The sequence below is a fragment of the Mytilus trossulus genome, chromosome 9, assembly GCF_036588685.1.
Source record: "Mytilus trossulus isolate FHL-02 chromosome 9, PNRI_Mtr1.1.1.hap1, whole genome shotgun sequence".
NCBI lineage: Eukaryota > Metazoa > Mollusca > Bivalvia > Mytilida > Mytilidae > Mytilus > Mytilus trossulus.
The window spans coordinates 21,960,635-21,977,881 of record NC_086381.1 but is presented as its reverse complement, the minus strand read 5'-3'; the positions used below and the strand labels follow the sequence as shown (position 1 = coordinate 21,977,881).

At 31.7% G+C, this 17,247-nt stretch overlaps 1 protein-coding gene across 1 annotated transcript in view; it reads left to right on the top strand.

Moving 5' to 3' along the window:
- The window catches only part of LOC134685310 (uncharacterized), a 39,649-nt gene that overhangs the window by 3,343 nt on the left and 19,059 nt on the right, over positions 1 to 17,247 (top strand). The window contains exons 4-21 of the mRNA XM_063544967.1: positions 858 to 1,000; positions 1,375 to 1,454; positions 1,787 to 1,869; positions 3,337 to 3,532; positions 4,144 to 4,226; positions 4,703 to 4,849; positions 5,056 to 5,158; positions 6,836 to 6,978; positions 7,232 to 7,342; positions 8,201 to 8,267; positions 10,258 to 10,364; positions 11,541 to 11,699; positions 12,594 to 12,716; positions 13,242 to 13,343; positions 14,502 to 14,559; positions 14,845 to 14,991; positions 16,082 to 16,161; positions 16,314 to 16,423. Of these exons, the coding sequence (XP_063401037.1) occupies positions 858 to 1,000; positions 1,375 to 1,454; positions 1,787 to 1,869; positions 3,337 to 3,532; positions 4,144 to 4,226; positions 4,703 to 4,849; positions 5,056 to 5,158; positions 6,836 to 6,978; positions 7,232 to 7,342; positions 8,201 to 8,267; positions 10,258 to 10,364; positions 11,541 to 11,699; positions 12,594 to 12,716; positions 13,242 to 13,343; positions 14,502 to 14,559; positions 14,845 to 14,991; positions 16,082 to 16,161; positions 16,314 to 16,423 (2,042 nt within the window). The remainder of the gene's footprint in view (positions 1 to 857; positions 1,001 to 1,374; positions 1,455 to 1,786; positions 1,870 to 3,336; positions 3,533 to 4,143; positions 4,227 to 4,702; positions 4,850 to 5,055; positions 5,159 to 6,835; positions 6,979 to 7,231; positions 7,343 to 8,200; positions 8,268 to 10,257; positions 10,365 to 11,540; positions 11,700 to 12,593; positions 12,717 to 13,241; positions 13,344 to 14,501; positions 14,560 to 14,844; positions 14,992 to 16,081; positions 16,162 to 16,313; positions 16,424 to 17,247) is intronic.

The window sequence follows — 17,247 nt, the reverse complement described above, 5'->3', positions numbered from 1 at the left end:
ACCTTCCCCCGACTGATATAGAGATGGACCAATATTTCCAAAAAAATCATAAATGATAGTATAAAACGATATTTATTGCAAATATCCCCCCTCCCCCCCCAAAAGAAAATTAAATGAAAATAGATGGATTTTTAAAGTGAACAGAACCATATATAGCAATATTTAGATATTAAATCAAAAGATTTCTAATCTTATCTGAATTGATGAATTCGTTAAAGTCATAAGAAACCTTAAATTAAACAAAAATTAATGCATATGTTTTTTATAACTCAATGGCCAGTTTTCATTATAAAACTGATGTACATATACTTTTTTCTGAAGAAATTTCTTCAATTTGGTCATATTTAGAAGAAGTTTACTTTATTTTCATTGCTTCCTTCCGAGAAGAAATTACCCGACATATTTTCCGTATGCAAAGTGACCTCTGTGTGACCCATCTCATAAAAATCCGGTGATTGCAATACGCATGGATGTCCTTAAAATAAAACTATTATCTGATTGTACATATTAAACACGTGCTCAATATCCATGTATTTTTGTTGATTGTTGACGTACAGGTGAAAATCGTTAAACTTCGGCTTCAAAACAGGAACATTAATTACCTGCCATATTTTCACAACGACACTGACCGATTAAAAAACAAATTGACGATTATACGAAATCTTTGCGAAAAAAATGATAAAATCGTGCACAGAAGACTAAGTTTATGATGTTTGTATGCCTTGGTTCAAGAATTGGAACAACATTATTTTCACAGGTCACTCGTTTATTATGGCTTTAAAACATGTTTTCTTATCACCTTTTCTGAAAATTACATATAATTTAAACATGTGTTCACTTTACATTTTTTTTTACAGTGCCTCTGTCCATTATTCATGTGTGATGGTTGGGAGATAACTACCATAGAAGGTATAAGTGACGTCATCCCAAAACGTCTAGCCAAATACAATGGTTCACAATGTGGATTCTGCAGTCCTGGTCAGGTCATGAATATGCATGCGTAAGTGAACCAGCTTTGTATACATTTGAATCAATTTACACGCATAGATAAAGTTACATTGTATAGCACAATTATGTTTTATACGGTTATTCAATTTGAATGATGTTTGATATATCTGTTTGAAAAAAATGCCATCTACTACATTATTTTATGCTTTTTCTTTCTGAATGAGACCCAAAAGTAACGGCTTTTGATTATTACTTGCAAAATAACTTCGTCGTTTCTTTTAATTGTGCTCTGGAAAGATGTCTCGTGTCAGTATTTGTCGACTCCCTTCTTTTGAATTTATCTAGGAGATAGGTACTTAAGTTATAACTTTTTCACTTTGTTTTATTTAATACATTTGTTTTTTTACTACAAAATTCTCTTTTCAGATTACTTGATCAAAACGAGGGAAACGTTTCAATGAAACAAGTGGAGGATGCTTATGATGATGTCATATGCAGATGTACCGGTATGTGAAATAAAAAACATATAAGCGTATTAGACAGACAGTTTTATTACAGAAAAACATTTATTTATCATTTGTAATTGAGCTATTAACTAGCATTTAACGAGTGCGAGTACGGTTTATATATTTTCGAATTAATAAACTTGCACCGTTGATAGAGGTTTTTAAGGTAAAACTTAAATGAAATGGTTGATTATAAGATATTTTTTGCATATTATCATCGTACATTTGAAACCATGTATGTATTATCTAATGTAGCACACACAAACACAATACGTTACTATTGGCTGATACAAAAGTTTTTTTTTTCTCATTGGACTCTTTATTCTGTACAGGTTACCGACCAATATTGGATGCCATGAAATCATTTGCACAAGACTCTCCAGATTTGAAGAAAACAACCACTGTAGATATTGAGGTAAACATACGATTTGAAAAAATCAAAAGCAAGGCCGTACAAAACAAAGTTTGATAAAAATAGAATGTATAAGATAGCATAAAATACTACTTATACGATATGTTTTTTTTTACCTGATAACTTCATTGATAAACAAAATTACCGATGATACACGGCGAAGTAGCAAATCTTTTTAAATGAGCACATATCCCATCCCAAAACCACCACGTTTTGGATCGATTGAATGTACATGATAGGCGAAATATACCAAAGGATCGTTCTTATGTTGTACTGTTATACCACTGTCCCAGGTAAGGGGGAGGGTTGGGATTCTGCTAACATGTTTAACCTCGCCGCATTATGTATGTATGTACCTGTCCCAAGTCAGGAGCCGGTAATTCAGTGGTTGTCGTTTGTTTATGTTTCATATTTGTCATTCGTTAATTTTTATTTTATATAAATAAGGCCGGTAGTTTTCTCGTTTGAATTGTTTTACATTGTCATTTAGAGGCCTTTTATAGCTGACTATGCGGTATGGGCTTTGCTCATTGTTGAAGGCAATCCATAGTTGTTAATGTTTGTGCTATTTTGGTCTCTCGGAGAATTGTCTCATTGGCAATCCTACCACAACTTTTAATTTATATTCAAACTTATTATTCGAAAACAACATGCCAATGCCATAGCAAAAAAAAAAAAAAAAAATATAAATATGATAAAAAAACAAACATAGTAAAAGTAACATAGAAAACCAATGGTTAGCAACACGAACCCTACCAAAAACCAGGAGTGGCTCAGGTGCTTATGAAGGAAAAGAAGATCATGTTCTGAAGTTGCCATCCGTCGTGTTGCTGATGAAATGTCTAAATCTGTAGATTAAATTCGGAAAACGAACGTGATATGGCTACGAAAATAATTAAATCATAACACTGGTCATCTGTGAAACGGTCAATCAAGGCGTGAATTAAAATTTCACCACTTGAGACTTTTGTTTTTGAAAGTTGTAATTTTACAACGTTTCTAATGTATTGGTGTTTTTTACTTTATCCGTTAAAATGTTTAATAAGTAGTAATGAGTAATGCTTACTGTCATGTCTACAAAAACATTATTTAATTTATTAATTTATTATTTATGCATCTGTCCTTTACATATTGATACATATGCTTTAATATTGCACGTGCTTAACATTTAATTTTTACCAGAATGACTACTTTAAATAGCTTACACTCGCTTGTATTTCTATCACTTATTGAGATATAAAAAGTAAAAACACAAAAATACTGAACTCCGAGGAACATTCAAAAAGGAAAATCCAAAATCAAAAGGCAAAATCAAAAGTCCAAACACATCAAACGAATGGATAACAACTGTCATATTCCTGACTTGGTACAGGCATTTTCCAAAGTATATGTCTTCTTTAACATAATATCTTGGAAGACATTACTCGTTACTGTATATATCCGATAGTTTAAATTCTATAATTGCCATAGGAGCTTGGAAAGACATATTGTCACAAAACTGGTAAGCGTTGCCATGGTGAATGTCATCCACGAAAAGGACAACAACTTCAAATTGTTGGCAGCGATGCTGTATGGTATAGACCTGATACATTTGATCAACTTTTCAAAATCCTAGCTGATAACTCTGGAAAGAAAACAAGGATGGTGTTTGGTAACACCGGACAAGGTACTAAAGGCAGGAATATCCTGCATTAAGAAATATTAATACAAAAAAATGACTTTAAAGTGAACAACTCTCATTAAAGAACAAGAACATAGTGAGTAACCTGACAAGTTAAAGACCAAATTTAACATTTGACGAATGGGAACAACACGTTATAAATTTTCTGTGTCCGAAGCGTTTTTCTGGATATACCTTTATCAGAAACGCTCAAAGTCGGATATTTGAAATCCAATGATGTACAAGAAAATAAATAGTTACATAGCCCTATTACCAAAATGGACATAGAAATACTAGCTAACTTCATTTAAGGTCAATTTTGACTCAGAAGTTGAAATTTCTGTTGCTAAACCATTTGTAAATTAATAAACAGCCACTTTAAGACATATTTGTTATAAATCATGTCAGTACCGAAGTACTGACTACTTACGCAAGTAATAAAAAGAACACTGTATGAAGGAATTGAATATTTTGCAACTGAAATTGTATTTCATGTCCATTAATTGTACAACTAATTCGTGATAATAATAAATTTTGATATCCAAAATAAATAAATATAGCTTAACGGAACTTGCAAACTTAATGCATTAATCTTAAGTTTTATACATTACATTAAGGTATATACAACCAAGAGTTAGAGATGGCTTGGTTTGATGTCCTCGTTGATATAAGAGGAATACAAGGCTTATACAGTGTAAATGTAAGTAAAATTATTCTGTTTGAAAAAATAAAGATACATAGCATTCAATTTAGTCTGATATCACTGCTCTTGTGCTCGTTCGATACATATTGACGAGAACACTTAAGAATATTGTATAGTTTAAATCATAATGACGAGGAACTACATATTTTCCTCACTTTAAAATCAATCCTATATTCCTACTTTTGAAGCATATAACAAATCTCACAAGAATATTGTTAACTTATAAAACTCATGTGAAAACTTTTTTCAGCATTGAGAGAGGCTGTGCACCAAGCAAAAATTTTGATATTTCACTGTTCACTTGGAATATTGCTATATCTTGAATTTACCTTTCGTTACCAATAATAAATATGTGAACATTGTTTAACTTTTTCACTTGCATTCTAATATATTGTCTATACTTTAGAAATGGTAACAACAGTCAGAAGATATATTAAGCCAGTGTGTAATTCCCTGGTTTTGTTTCGTTTTAGTTTGATCCTACAGTTGTTCTAGGAGCAGGTTTGTCTATTACCCAGGTAATTGATATCTTTACCAGATCCCAATCTACACCTTCTTTCGGATATCTAGCAAACATCAAAGACATGCTAATGAGAGTAGCTGGTAGATCAGTGCGTAGTGTAAGTAGTTGTGTATATTTCATTAAAATGTAATTTTAACTTTGTCTTATGAATTTGCTGAAATTATATGTTAGGATAACACGTTTGAAAAGTTACTGATCACAGCATTGAAAAGACACAATTAATTTCATGCTGTTCTCTCGTAAATGATAAGTTTGAAAACCAAATATCTTTGTATATATATATAATATATATATATTAAACAGATGGCGTCCTGGGCAGGTAACCTCATGTTGAAACATCTTCATCCAGAATTTCAGTCAGATGTCTACGTTTCTTTGGAAGCTGCTAATGTTAAACTTATAATAGGTAAACTATTTTCCTTCACAAATGGATTCTTATTGAAAAAAAATATATGTATGGTTTATTTCAACGACAAAGCCATCCATCAAAAACAAAAACAATAAAAAAAAAACACATAACCAGCAACAGACGTATGTTGATATTATATCACACGCTAGATATTGCTCATAGTTATTGCTTCTAGATGGAATGTTATTTGTCTGATGTCAAATGTTAGTCAAATTTAAATATGTATTACTGACATGTATTACTAAGAGGAAACTTAATGAAAACTTAAATTTCTTTTAGAAGTAAAGCTGTATACTCTCTGCTTGATACAAATTAATATACTTTGGTCAGCTACGTTCTCCGATACCAAACAAGTAAAATAGTAAAACTACCGAACTAAGCAAATGACACCTCAAAAGCTCAAACACATCAAACGAATGGATAACAACTGCCATATTTCTGACTTGGTACAGGCATTTTCTAATGTAGAATATGGTGGATCAAACCTGGTTTTATAGCTGGCTAAACCTCTCACTTGTATGAGAGTCGCATAAAATTCCATAATATTAATGTGTGAACAAAATAAACAGACATCATATGTAAAAATTTGAAAAATATGGGTACAACGGACAACATTGTGTTATAATCTTCATCCCTTCAAAAAGATGCCACATTTCCATGTAACATTTTCATCGTTTTCTTAATCAAATAGCCGTTCACATCAACATGAAGCGCAAAAATATAACATTAGATGATTTAGAATTATTTAGAACTGTAGAAAAATTAAGAAAAAGAAGTTAACTGATCTCAAAATTAATTTTGAAAGATGTAAATAAATATTATAAAAAAAAACAAATATGTCATCACAGGAACACTTGATAGATTGACATGATATGCGCATGATGCAGGTATTAATTCATCAACCACTACACTCAGTTAAATGGAATCAGAAATAGTATACAATCGGTACAATGACAGATCAAACGACTTGATACTCACAAATCTAAGAACACAAAAAAACATGTCGCTAGTACGTTGAATCAGAGACCTATCAATTTAGACTATTTACCGACTTATAACATGAGCCACATGTGAAAGCAGGATATACTCACCCTTCCAAAACACCTTTGTATCCCTATTCGGAACATTTTGTTCACGCATCGTTGTCAATATAATGGAATTTGATGCAACTGCCGTCAGTTCACCATTTTCTACATTTGAAAATGCATGTACCAAGTCAGGAATAAGACAGTTGTTGTCTATTCGTTTGATCTGTTTAACATTTGATTTGTCATTTGATTAGGGACTTTCCGTTTTGAATTTTCCTCGGATTTCAGTATTTTTGTGATTTTTACTTTTCGTATCATTTTACAGAGCCATTCAAATTGCAAAGCTTTCCAATTTAAATTTAAGTTTTCCCTTACATAACATTTGATAGCTATTAGATTTTGACTTTATGAATGACACGCATACATTGGAAATGGGCCTTACCTCCGTCCAGTCAGAACAAATACAAAAATACATGTTTTTATAAGAGACGATAAAAAATATCAAAATTGAACATGCTGCATTAGTCTCAATAAATATGTAACTGCGCGGGCCAACTTAAATTCCTTTACACAGAGTACTTCTCTGTTGGTGGACAAGAAGATCATATGATAAGAACATTTGCTTATTATTTTTGTCACTTTCCAGCGAATAGTGCTGGATCTAACACGATACCTATCAGCCAGTTCCTTAAGACAGATATGACAAATAAAGTGATAGTTGCCATGGAGGTACCAGCTATGACTGACGACTACATTGTCAGACTATACAAGGTTGCTCAGAGGGCAGAGGTCAGTAGCTAATTAGCTATTTCAAGATAAATAATTTCATAAAAGTTTTTAAATAGAATTTCGATATAGGATTACAAACTTATTTTACAAATCGCAGTAATCTTTATATTGATCAAAAGTAAATTTCATATGAAAATTTGATAGAATGTGTGAATTTTATATTAAATGTTAAAACAGCTTATGTTACTGGATAATTTCCTGATTAAACTTATTTCGTTTTATATGTGAACTAATCTTTTTCATACATTTACAGAACTCACATTCCTTCGTTAATGCTGGTGTTAGAATGAAAGTTAACACAAACAATAAATGTCTAGTGATGGAAAAACCTTGTATTGTCTTCTCTGGAATTTCAAAAGACTTTGTAAGAAAATATATTGTTACTTATTATATGCAAAATCACCCCAAAACATCCAGATGTAATATTAAGATTTTCAATTAAACATCTATCCACCTGTTATCAAAAAGTAAAATAACAAAAATACCGCACTCTAAGGGAAATTCTAAACGGGAAGTACCTAAGCAAATGGCAAACTCAAAAGCTCAAACACATCAAAAGAATTGCTAAAAACTGTCATGATCTTGACGGGGTACAGGCTTTTCTTATGTAGAAAATGCGGAATCAAACCTGATTTTATATCTAGCTTAACCTTTCACTTGTATGTCAGTCGCATAAACATTCCACAAGACATGAAATACGTTTGTATGAATAAAATAAGTGAACTAACTGAACCTATACACAAACTTCTAGATACAAGAAGCTCATGTTTAAGTAACACACCGCTCTATAGCAAATTAGGTGTAATAAACGTAATTTACTGACTTTACAATCTCATAAATCCACTAAAGGATACAAGTTAAATCAAAGTAAAAATATAAGACCAAGTGAATCAAATGAACTCCAAAATGAAAATATTACTTATAATTTCGAACGTCCTAAGCGCTTTTCTGACTTTTTCTTTTTCCTGAACACTCAACTTTAAAGATTTGAAAGCTTGGTATGTATATTTATTCAGAGCAACACCGTGTGTATCGATAGGGTTAGCGTTAATCATGCATATATCAAACGACAAGCAAATAGATATCATAGCTTTTATGAGCTAATTTTCGTCAGTTGAGCACTTGAAGAAATCAGGATAAATGGAAATGTTTACAAAAATCATTGATCTTTCGTCATCCCGAACCCTGTGATGAAAATTATACTATCATTCTAATTTTTAAGATTCATGCAGTACAGACAGAAACTTACCTTGCAGGCAAATCATTGGCAGACCCATCTGTTTTACAAGGTAAGATGTATCTCACAACTTATCGGTCGTCCCACTGTCTATATCCCTCTGTTCAGCTCTTAATATTATTCCGTATCATGTCTTTGTGACGTCAAATACGTTGACCCGGCCTTAATAACTTTGACCCGGACATATCAGTGACGTCATAATGTTTAAACCGACGTTAATAACTTTGACCCGAACTTATCAAGTCATCTTTTGTGTGCTAGTGAAACAAAGAAAACACTTCCGAAACACGCAAATATAGCCCGCTAAATCGATTATCAGATTATCTGCATATTGATGGGAAGAATCTGTTTTAGCGGACCCGGAAGTTGGAAGATGCACAATTTATGCGCATGACCGATAACCCCGAGTTACGCTGCTATGCTGAAATATAAACAGCGGCCATTTTTTTTTACCGCTTCGAAAGACGTCGATGTAAATGATTTTTAAAAAGTGATTTTAACTACTTACTAGTGAAACTGAACAATTAAAAATAAATATAATGCACTTACCCATTGAAGCTTGAAAATCATCCAGACTAGAATTTAGTGTGTTTGTTATTTCGTTTAGTACTCTTGGTTTTTTAGATGCAGGTTGTGGTACACTGACGGTGATAGTTTCGCTAGAAAGATTATCTGCATATTGATATTGTAAAATATCAGCTGCTTGACATTATGTGAAGGCTTTTTGATCTCGTTCGCTACGCTCACTCGACAAAAAGCTTCATAATATGTCTCGCAGCTGATATTTTACGATATCAACATGTAGATAACATGATAATCGGTACATATCTAGTTAGCGTACGAGTATAATATTTACGCATATACACATAGAATTAGAGATTCACTATCAATTCCAAAGTTAACCATTGATGAGTTTCATGTAGACACAAATGATCATCTGGCGTACCAAAGCCTGTGTTCGTTTTTATGATAATTATTCAGGCTTGTTTTTGTTTTAACCTTTGATTCATGGTAAGACACTGAATATGAATAATTCACAGTGTACTCGAATAAATTAGGTGTATGTATTTATGTCTTATAAATAAGTATACGAAAGTGAACGATTGCTAAATTCAGAGGCAATAAAACAGTTTAACGATTTTCAAATCTCATATATCAATCGATATCAATCAATCATGCAACTCCAGGTAAATACAAAGTTAAGGTAATCCAATGATCGACATTAGAAGTGGGATTGGGTGCATTATTCCTCACATCACTTTTGAAACGGGTTTTGTGTGAGTTGAACGCTCCTTTTTATAGGGATTTTATAGTGGGAGGATACACAAACTTAATATATGTATTTGTGTATGTAAACGAGAAGGCAGATGATATGTCACTACTTCGAATTGAGAAGTTAACACTTGGTGAGATGGAATGATGACTTTTGTCATAGATTCTAGTATGAAGTCCTCCGTCTGTATTAGAATAAAGGAAAAGATCAGCACCTCCTAGTTTCGGTTATATCATTAATTTATTTTTTCTGGAATATATGAGATGCAAGTTATCACTAAAAGTTTGGTTAATGAATGATAGAGCATCATAAACGTATCTGAAAGAAAACTAAAAATATCTTGCAGATGCTTTTTCTCTTTGTATCCGTTAACTAAACCTGAAATGTTACTGTAAGTTAATTGGCTATGCAATGCAATAATCGAGTTTTGGCTAACTCCTCTCAAACTTCTTTATTGCTAAATGGGAACATTCGAGCAGACAAATCGGAGATTAGTATTTTACTTTCTTGACAACACTTTCTCTATTTGCACTGTTGTGATTGAAAATCTTTGATGAGCTAGGTTTGATCTAGGTATTGAAATTACCGTTTTGATTTGATCGTAGAAGTAATCAAATAATGCTTTATATAACAAGTAGATATAAGAAAATGTGTTGTGAGTGCCAATGAGTTAATAACAATTTATAAAAGTAAACCATTAGGTGCATGAATTTAGAGATTATGCGGTTGATGGAAATTAATCATTTTAAATTATTTGTTTTATCTGCAGGTGCATTGACTATTCTTGCATCTGAAGTGAATCCAGATCCTAACATTGATGCTGTTGAGCCAAGTGTCGCATACAGAAAGAACGTAGCAATAGGATACCTTTACAGTGTAAGTAATTTTATCATCTACCTTTCTACATACGCATCGCCGCGAAATAGCCTTGTTGTACTGATACAACACAAAGCAATAACTTATCAATCAATTTTCATGTGCCTAAGTGAGACTTTAACAGTGCATTCTTTACTATAAACTACAATGAAATTAAAACTGAATAATTCTATGTCATTATTTGGTAAATATATATATATATAATACTATATCTTTTTGTAAAAAAATTAGTTCGTAACAATTTGAAAACAAAAATGCCATCTATTCAGTATTAAACGAATGATTTAATTCCTCTGGTATGTAAATAGAGTATTTTTAATTGCTCTTCAAACTTAGCGTTCAATTTGCAAATTTAACACCTTAACTGGATAAAATAATAAGCAAGACATATTTTCAAATAATTAAAAATTTGCATTTAATCAGATTTTGCACATAACGCGGGGATTCGGTTTTCTACTTTCCCGATAGAGATTGGTCTAAGTGATCTATCTAAGATATGAATTTCTGTCGGTATGTTTTGCTTCATGCGACACTGAATGATTCTACAGTAGCCGACAGTTTCAATTAAAAAATTTATATTCATCAAATACTTGTAACATGAAGAGAAAAAAAAATATAAAATTATACTGTCTATAGAATATCACGATCATCTCATTTAAATATCTTTTGAAATTATGACTTTCTTGTTTAATTCATTCTAATGAGACAGTTTTAGTGCATTTGCCTTGCAGATGTATGTCATGGTACTTAGTTTCGGATTTATTTTTATCTAAGATTGCTTAATATATAATATCAACAATATGCGCGAATAAAATTCTGTTTACAATAGCTATAATAAAAATGAAAATGATAGAAAAAAAGTACGACCAATAAAAATTTATCATTTTTATGAGATTTTTTCACGAAAAAAGTAGAAATAAAAATAGGAAACAGTTGTCACCTTCCCTTATAACAGCATACGTTATAATTAAATTTAACACAAGAAGATTTTAAACTGATGTGTTTGTTTCTAAAAAAACTTTTAAATAAATACATTTTTGAAGGAATTGTAAAGTACGCACATTTGTTGACAGGGAGTCACAGACTGTTTCTTATATACATCGATTAATTTCAGAAAAAAATATTGCAAACATGTCATTCAATAATTCTTCATTTGAGATAATCTAATATTTTCAGTATATTCTTGATGTGGTAGGTGATACAGCGAAAGGTATTTATAGAAGTGGTGCGATACCTCTTACTAGACCACTTTCATCCGGACAGCAGTCATATGACACCAAGCCGTTGGAATGGCCACTTACTGAACCAATGATTAAATTAGAGGCTCTGGACCAGGCATGTTTTATTCTTGTTTTCCTTATTTAAAAGCATAAGGGTAAAAGTAAAAAGTCTGCAACAACGCATTTCGAACTTTGAAATCTTCACATTATTACATGTACATTTTGTAAAATGATTTTATAATCTTCTATAATTCGTAATTTTAAATCTACAAAAGGAATTAATTAAAATTTTATACATGCATGTATGGTACAAAAGGTGCACCTTAATAACACAGTTAATCAACAGTAGAACAAAGTACAAACGATATGTAGAGGTTTACAAATGTAGCAAGTAACATACAAATATTGAAACAATAAATCATAAAAGATACCATGTTTAAAGTCAATTACACCAGACGCGCTTTTGTCCTCAGAACATTCACCAGTGCGCTCAAATAAAAACACTCAAAAGACCAACTCAAATTCAAAGTTGCAGAGCATTTAAACCTCTCGTCGTTACGAAAACAACAACCAATTAATGAATTCAGTTTGCCAAAGACTATGCGACACGTAAATAAAGGCAACAGTAGTATACCGCTGTTCAAAAGTCATAAATCCATTGAGAGAAAATAAATCTGAATAACAAACTAAAACCGAGGGAAACATATCAACTATTAGAGGAAAACAACAAAACGACAGAAAAACTGAAGTGCAACAAAAAAGAAACGACAATGCAACTCACACAGAAACGGATTATACGATAACGACTGTAATTTTCTGAAATTGTACAAGATATTTTAAAGACAAAATGACGGTTTGAACCTCGTTTTTGAGCCTCGTGCCTTTACGACAATGTTAAATATACCACTAAAATGAAAAACATCTTCTCAACACCAGTATGATATTAAGATTCTTAAATATAGATGTGCTTGTGTATCTTGACTCTGATTGTTAATTTGCTTATACACAGACCACTGGTAGAGCAGATTATATTAACGATATTCCAATAGAACAAGGTACTCTGTATGCTGCATTTGTTATAAGCACCGTTGGAAATGCAAAACTTCAGAGCATGGATCCATCAAAAGCTTTGGTAATAAATAAGCTAAAAGGAATTGTTATATAATATGTACTTAATATCTTAATTTCATTTTGTATTTATCATTGCGAAGTAAGATCAATTTGGAAGCATTATAATTAATTAGAAACCAGAATATGCAACATACACTTTGTGGTTAAACTTTTCATTTGGGAACCAAATGTCGATGGGTATTGTCAACAACAAAATAGAAATATTTGGTTTTTAGTTTTTATATTGCCTTGTCTATTTTAAGTATTATTTGCGTTAAGTCTACTTGCCAAAATATGACAATTAATGATAGAAAAACTACTTGACATTTATTTGTGTTTATGTTAACCAGATGTTATTGAAAACCCTTCCAACATCAACAAAGCAAAGAACAACAAACCTTCCTTAACTAAAGCAGTTAAATAACCTTTTTTTACTGGTATTATGTAACTTTTAGTTCTGATTAATAAATAGATATATCGGAAAAGATTAAACGAAATCTTCCTTTAACGCAATATTTTTGAGTTAAAGATAGTATTTTGAATTCAGAGCATGCCAGGAGTATTGAAATTTATAACTGCAAAGGATATTCCTGGACAAAATAACTGCTATTCTTCAATAGCCGCCGAAATCCCTTCTGTTCCGGAAGAGGTGAGTTTATTCATGATTTTTTAATGATACTTAAATGTAAAATGGTTAGAAATAATTAAAAGTCTGAAAACAACTATAACTTTATAAATCTCCAGGGCAAAATGTTTTTAGTTATTAATTAAATTGAGAATGGAAATGGGGAATGTGTCAAAGAGAAAACAACCCGACCAAATAAAAAACAACAGCAGAAGATCACCAAAAGGTCTTCAATGTAGCGAGAAATTCCGACACCCGGAGGCGTCCTTCAGCTGGCCCCTACACAAATAAATACTAGCCCAGTGATAATGAACGCTATACTAATTTCCAAATTGTACACAAAAAACTAAAATTAAAATAACACAAGACTAACAAAGGCCAGAGGCTCCTGACTTGGGACAGGCGCAAAAATGCGGCGGGGTTAAACATGTTTGTGAGATCTCAACCCTCCCCTATACCTCTAACTAATGTAGAAAAGTAAACGCATATTAAAATTCAGTTCAAGAGAAGTCCGAGTTTGATGTCAGAAAATGTAACCAAAGAAAATAAACAAAATGACAATAATACATAAATAACAACAGACTACTAGCAGTTAACTGACATGCCAGCTCCAGACTTCAATTAAACTGAATGAAAGATAATGATTTCATCATATGAACATCAGGCACAATCCTTCCCGTTAGGGGTTTAGTATCATACCATCATAACATATATGAGAAGAACATAACCCGTGTCATGCCAACAACTGTTTTAGTTAAGGTAACGAAATTTGATTCTACGTAATTGACTTGTAGAAAACGCTGAAATTACGAAAACACTGAAATTACTAATTTTGTTTTGATCAGAAATGTGAGGTATCTTAGTATATCATTGATCTTCTTAGTTTGAATAACTACCACACAGAGACAGAAGGTACAAAGGGGGCATTCAAACTCACAAATTAGTCGAAAATAATCTGAAAACGATATGTCAAAATTAAGGAACAACAAAACACAACAAAAGATAAAAAACAGAACACACAAAATTGCAAACTATTAACTATTCAAAAATTCAATTGAACTATCTTTTCTCTCTAGTACAAACAGAAATATTACCGCTCAAATTTGTAAAAATATATTATTTGTTTTTTTTTCTATCTTTTAACACTGACCCTTTCTTGTTTCTGATTTTTTTTATTTAAAGGTATTATGTGGAGGCGATGTTATGTATGCTGGTCAGGCTTTAGCAATTATTGTTGCGGGTTTGTTTTGTTTTTAAATTTAGCTATGTGTTGTTTTTATTTGGGTTATAGATTCATACAATAAACGTTTCATACAAATACAGTTACTAGTACTTGATTATAATAACTTTACTGAATTCACTAACTCATTGTAATTGAGTAATATTTAATTTCCGTACTTTAAAATGGGTTTATTGTTTTTTCTTGTTTTGTGCCATTTAAACAAATAAATTATACACACCATTAAAACTATTTATATGACGATATATTAAAGAGTCATTTTGATTTTGCACTATTTAATTTCAGTGGATGAAGAAACAGCAAACAGAGCTGCCAAACAAGTTCAGGTGACATATTCTGATAAGAAAACCCCTATTCTGTCTTTAGATGATGGAATAAACAAGGGATCATTTTTACCAGACATTTATCCTCTGACGAAAGGAGACGCTCAAAGTAAGACACAATTTGTCCGTAACTGACAAAACTTTAGCATAAATGATAGATGTAGTATATTTTCCTTAAACACTTTAATACGTGGAAATAAATAAAACATAAACTGACAGCTACAATTGTATGGAATTTTAATTTGTGGTCCTGTTTTTCCTCTTCATGCTTTGACATTGTTGAGTGTTTCAGTTTCATCACTGAATATTTTCCCTCCTTAAAATAACTACTTGTAATTATGGAACACATTTTCGAATAATGTCATATTCTTACTTAATGCAATCCTTGTTCTTCCCTCCCCCTAAGTAGCAAGTTTTGAATCTTAACTATATGTATTGAGTAACGTCACTCTATAAAGTAAGTAATATTTTTTAATCTGAATTTATCTTATTATTGAAATATTAGGTTATAAGCTTGCAACAGGTTCAGATTCGTCTAATCAAGACTATTTTATTATTTTTCTTTGTTCATTTTGTCTTTTTTCTCGAAATATTTGGGTATTGGAGGTTGGTGGGGTTCGTTGGACTGTGTAATTGTGTTGGAGTTTTTTGCTATTCTTTTTATGTCAACTTTTTTTTATTGCAAAATATGATTAAGGTGATACCTAACACTACAGGGAGATAACTCTGTAAAATCTGCTAAACGTTTTAATTATGTTGTGTTAAGGGAAAAGTAAGCTTCTCAATGATTAAAATAAAGATTTGTCAAACTGCTATATAATCAGTGAAATGTTTCTGATAAAATGGTTGATTCAAATGTTTTGGAATTTTGATATTTTTGTAAAAGGGTCAGAGTAAATACTTTGTCAAAAATTAATGAAAATTAAACTAGCCAAATTGATTGAAGTGAAAGTGTTAGGAACCACTATAAACTGTACTGGTAACTTTTAATTTTACGTTACTTTCAAATTCCCCTAGTCAATGTTGATTAAGGACGAAGTTAGAGTGTTTTGTTACAGCTTTTTTTTTATGTTTTTATCATCTAGTTTGCACTGTAAGAATGTAGACTTTACAATGGACAATACGAAATTATTAGTCATCAAGTGTAACACTCACAGTTAGTTTTATATTCTAAATCATTTTGGATTTACCTCTTACAGCTGCAATCACTAATAGCACCAAACAAATAACTGGAAGCATACAATTTGGCGAACAGAAACATTTTCCCATGGAAACACAGGTATGTATGAATGGAACTTTCTATCAAAACTTAAAAATTTAGATATATCAATTTCATATTCTTAATAATTTATATCAGAAAAAAAAGTTTTTCAAAAGTGTCCTAAGTTGTGTGAGAATAATTCCATATGTGAATATTGATATATAAAACAGATCAGTTACTGCAAACCTTCACCAGAAGGAATGGATGTTGAGACGTCTACTCAGTGGATTGACAACTCACAAAGAGCTGTTGCACTGGTTTTAGGAGTTCCCCAAAGCAGGTATTTTTTTTAGCGGCATAGTATAAAACATATAATGGTGAATTATCATAACACATTAAAAGCTCGTGAGTCATGAACATGAAAAAAACAGGAGTCCTAACAGATGGTTTATACATCGAATATCCTTCAAATCAAAATCTACTTTTAAAATTTGACACACACAATGAGCTTATTAATATACTACAGAACCTTTAGTTATATGTTTGATTTTGTCCTTGTTGTTATATTTAAAGTTTACTATGGTAGGCCTTAATTAGTCTAAATTGTACCTTGATTAGTTTTATTTCTTTAGATTTTGTGTTGCAGTAATATTTATTTTATCTACATTTATTTTCTTTATATATTGAATATACAAAACGTTTTCATCTCAATGACAACTATAAAAAAAAATTGAAAAAGAAAAAGTAAAAAAAATCCAAATAAGTTTCAAATTCAATAGTCTTTAATGCGGGGTTCACACATTGCCGATTATTGCTCCCGTTTGAGATCAGACAGCAATACGACACGAAAAGTGAAAAAGTCGGATTAGTATCCACAATGATCCGGAATGTCCTATCATTGTCTGAACGCAGTCGTTTTAGTTCGTAACAGATTCCTATGGGTCGGGAAGGGTCTGAATAGTTCGGCAAAGCACCCCGACAGTAAGGTGCGTCCCGTAACATTCGGGGCAACTCAGCCGATTTTGTCTAGTCGGATTACAAACGTAGCTATGTCGTGACATATTCTGCTGTATCGGATCGAATTCCGAACAATGTCTTAAGTATTCTGGACGGTGTCCTGTGGAACGGGACTGATCTGGAGAATTTTTTCATAGCTGTTTTTCT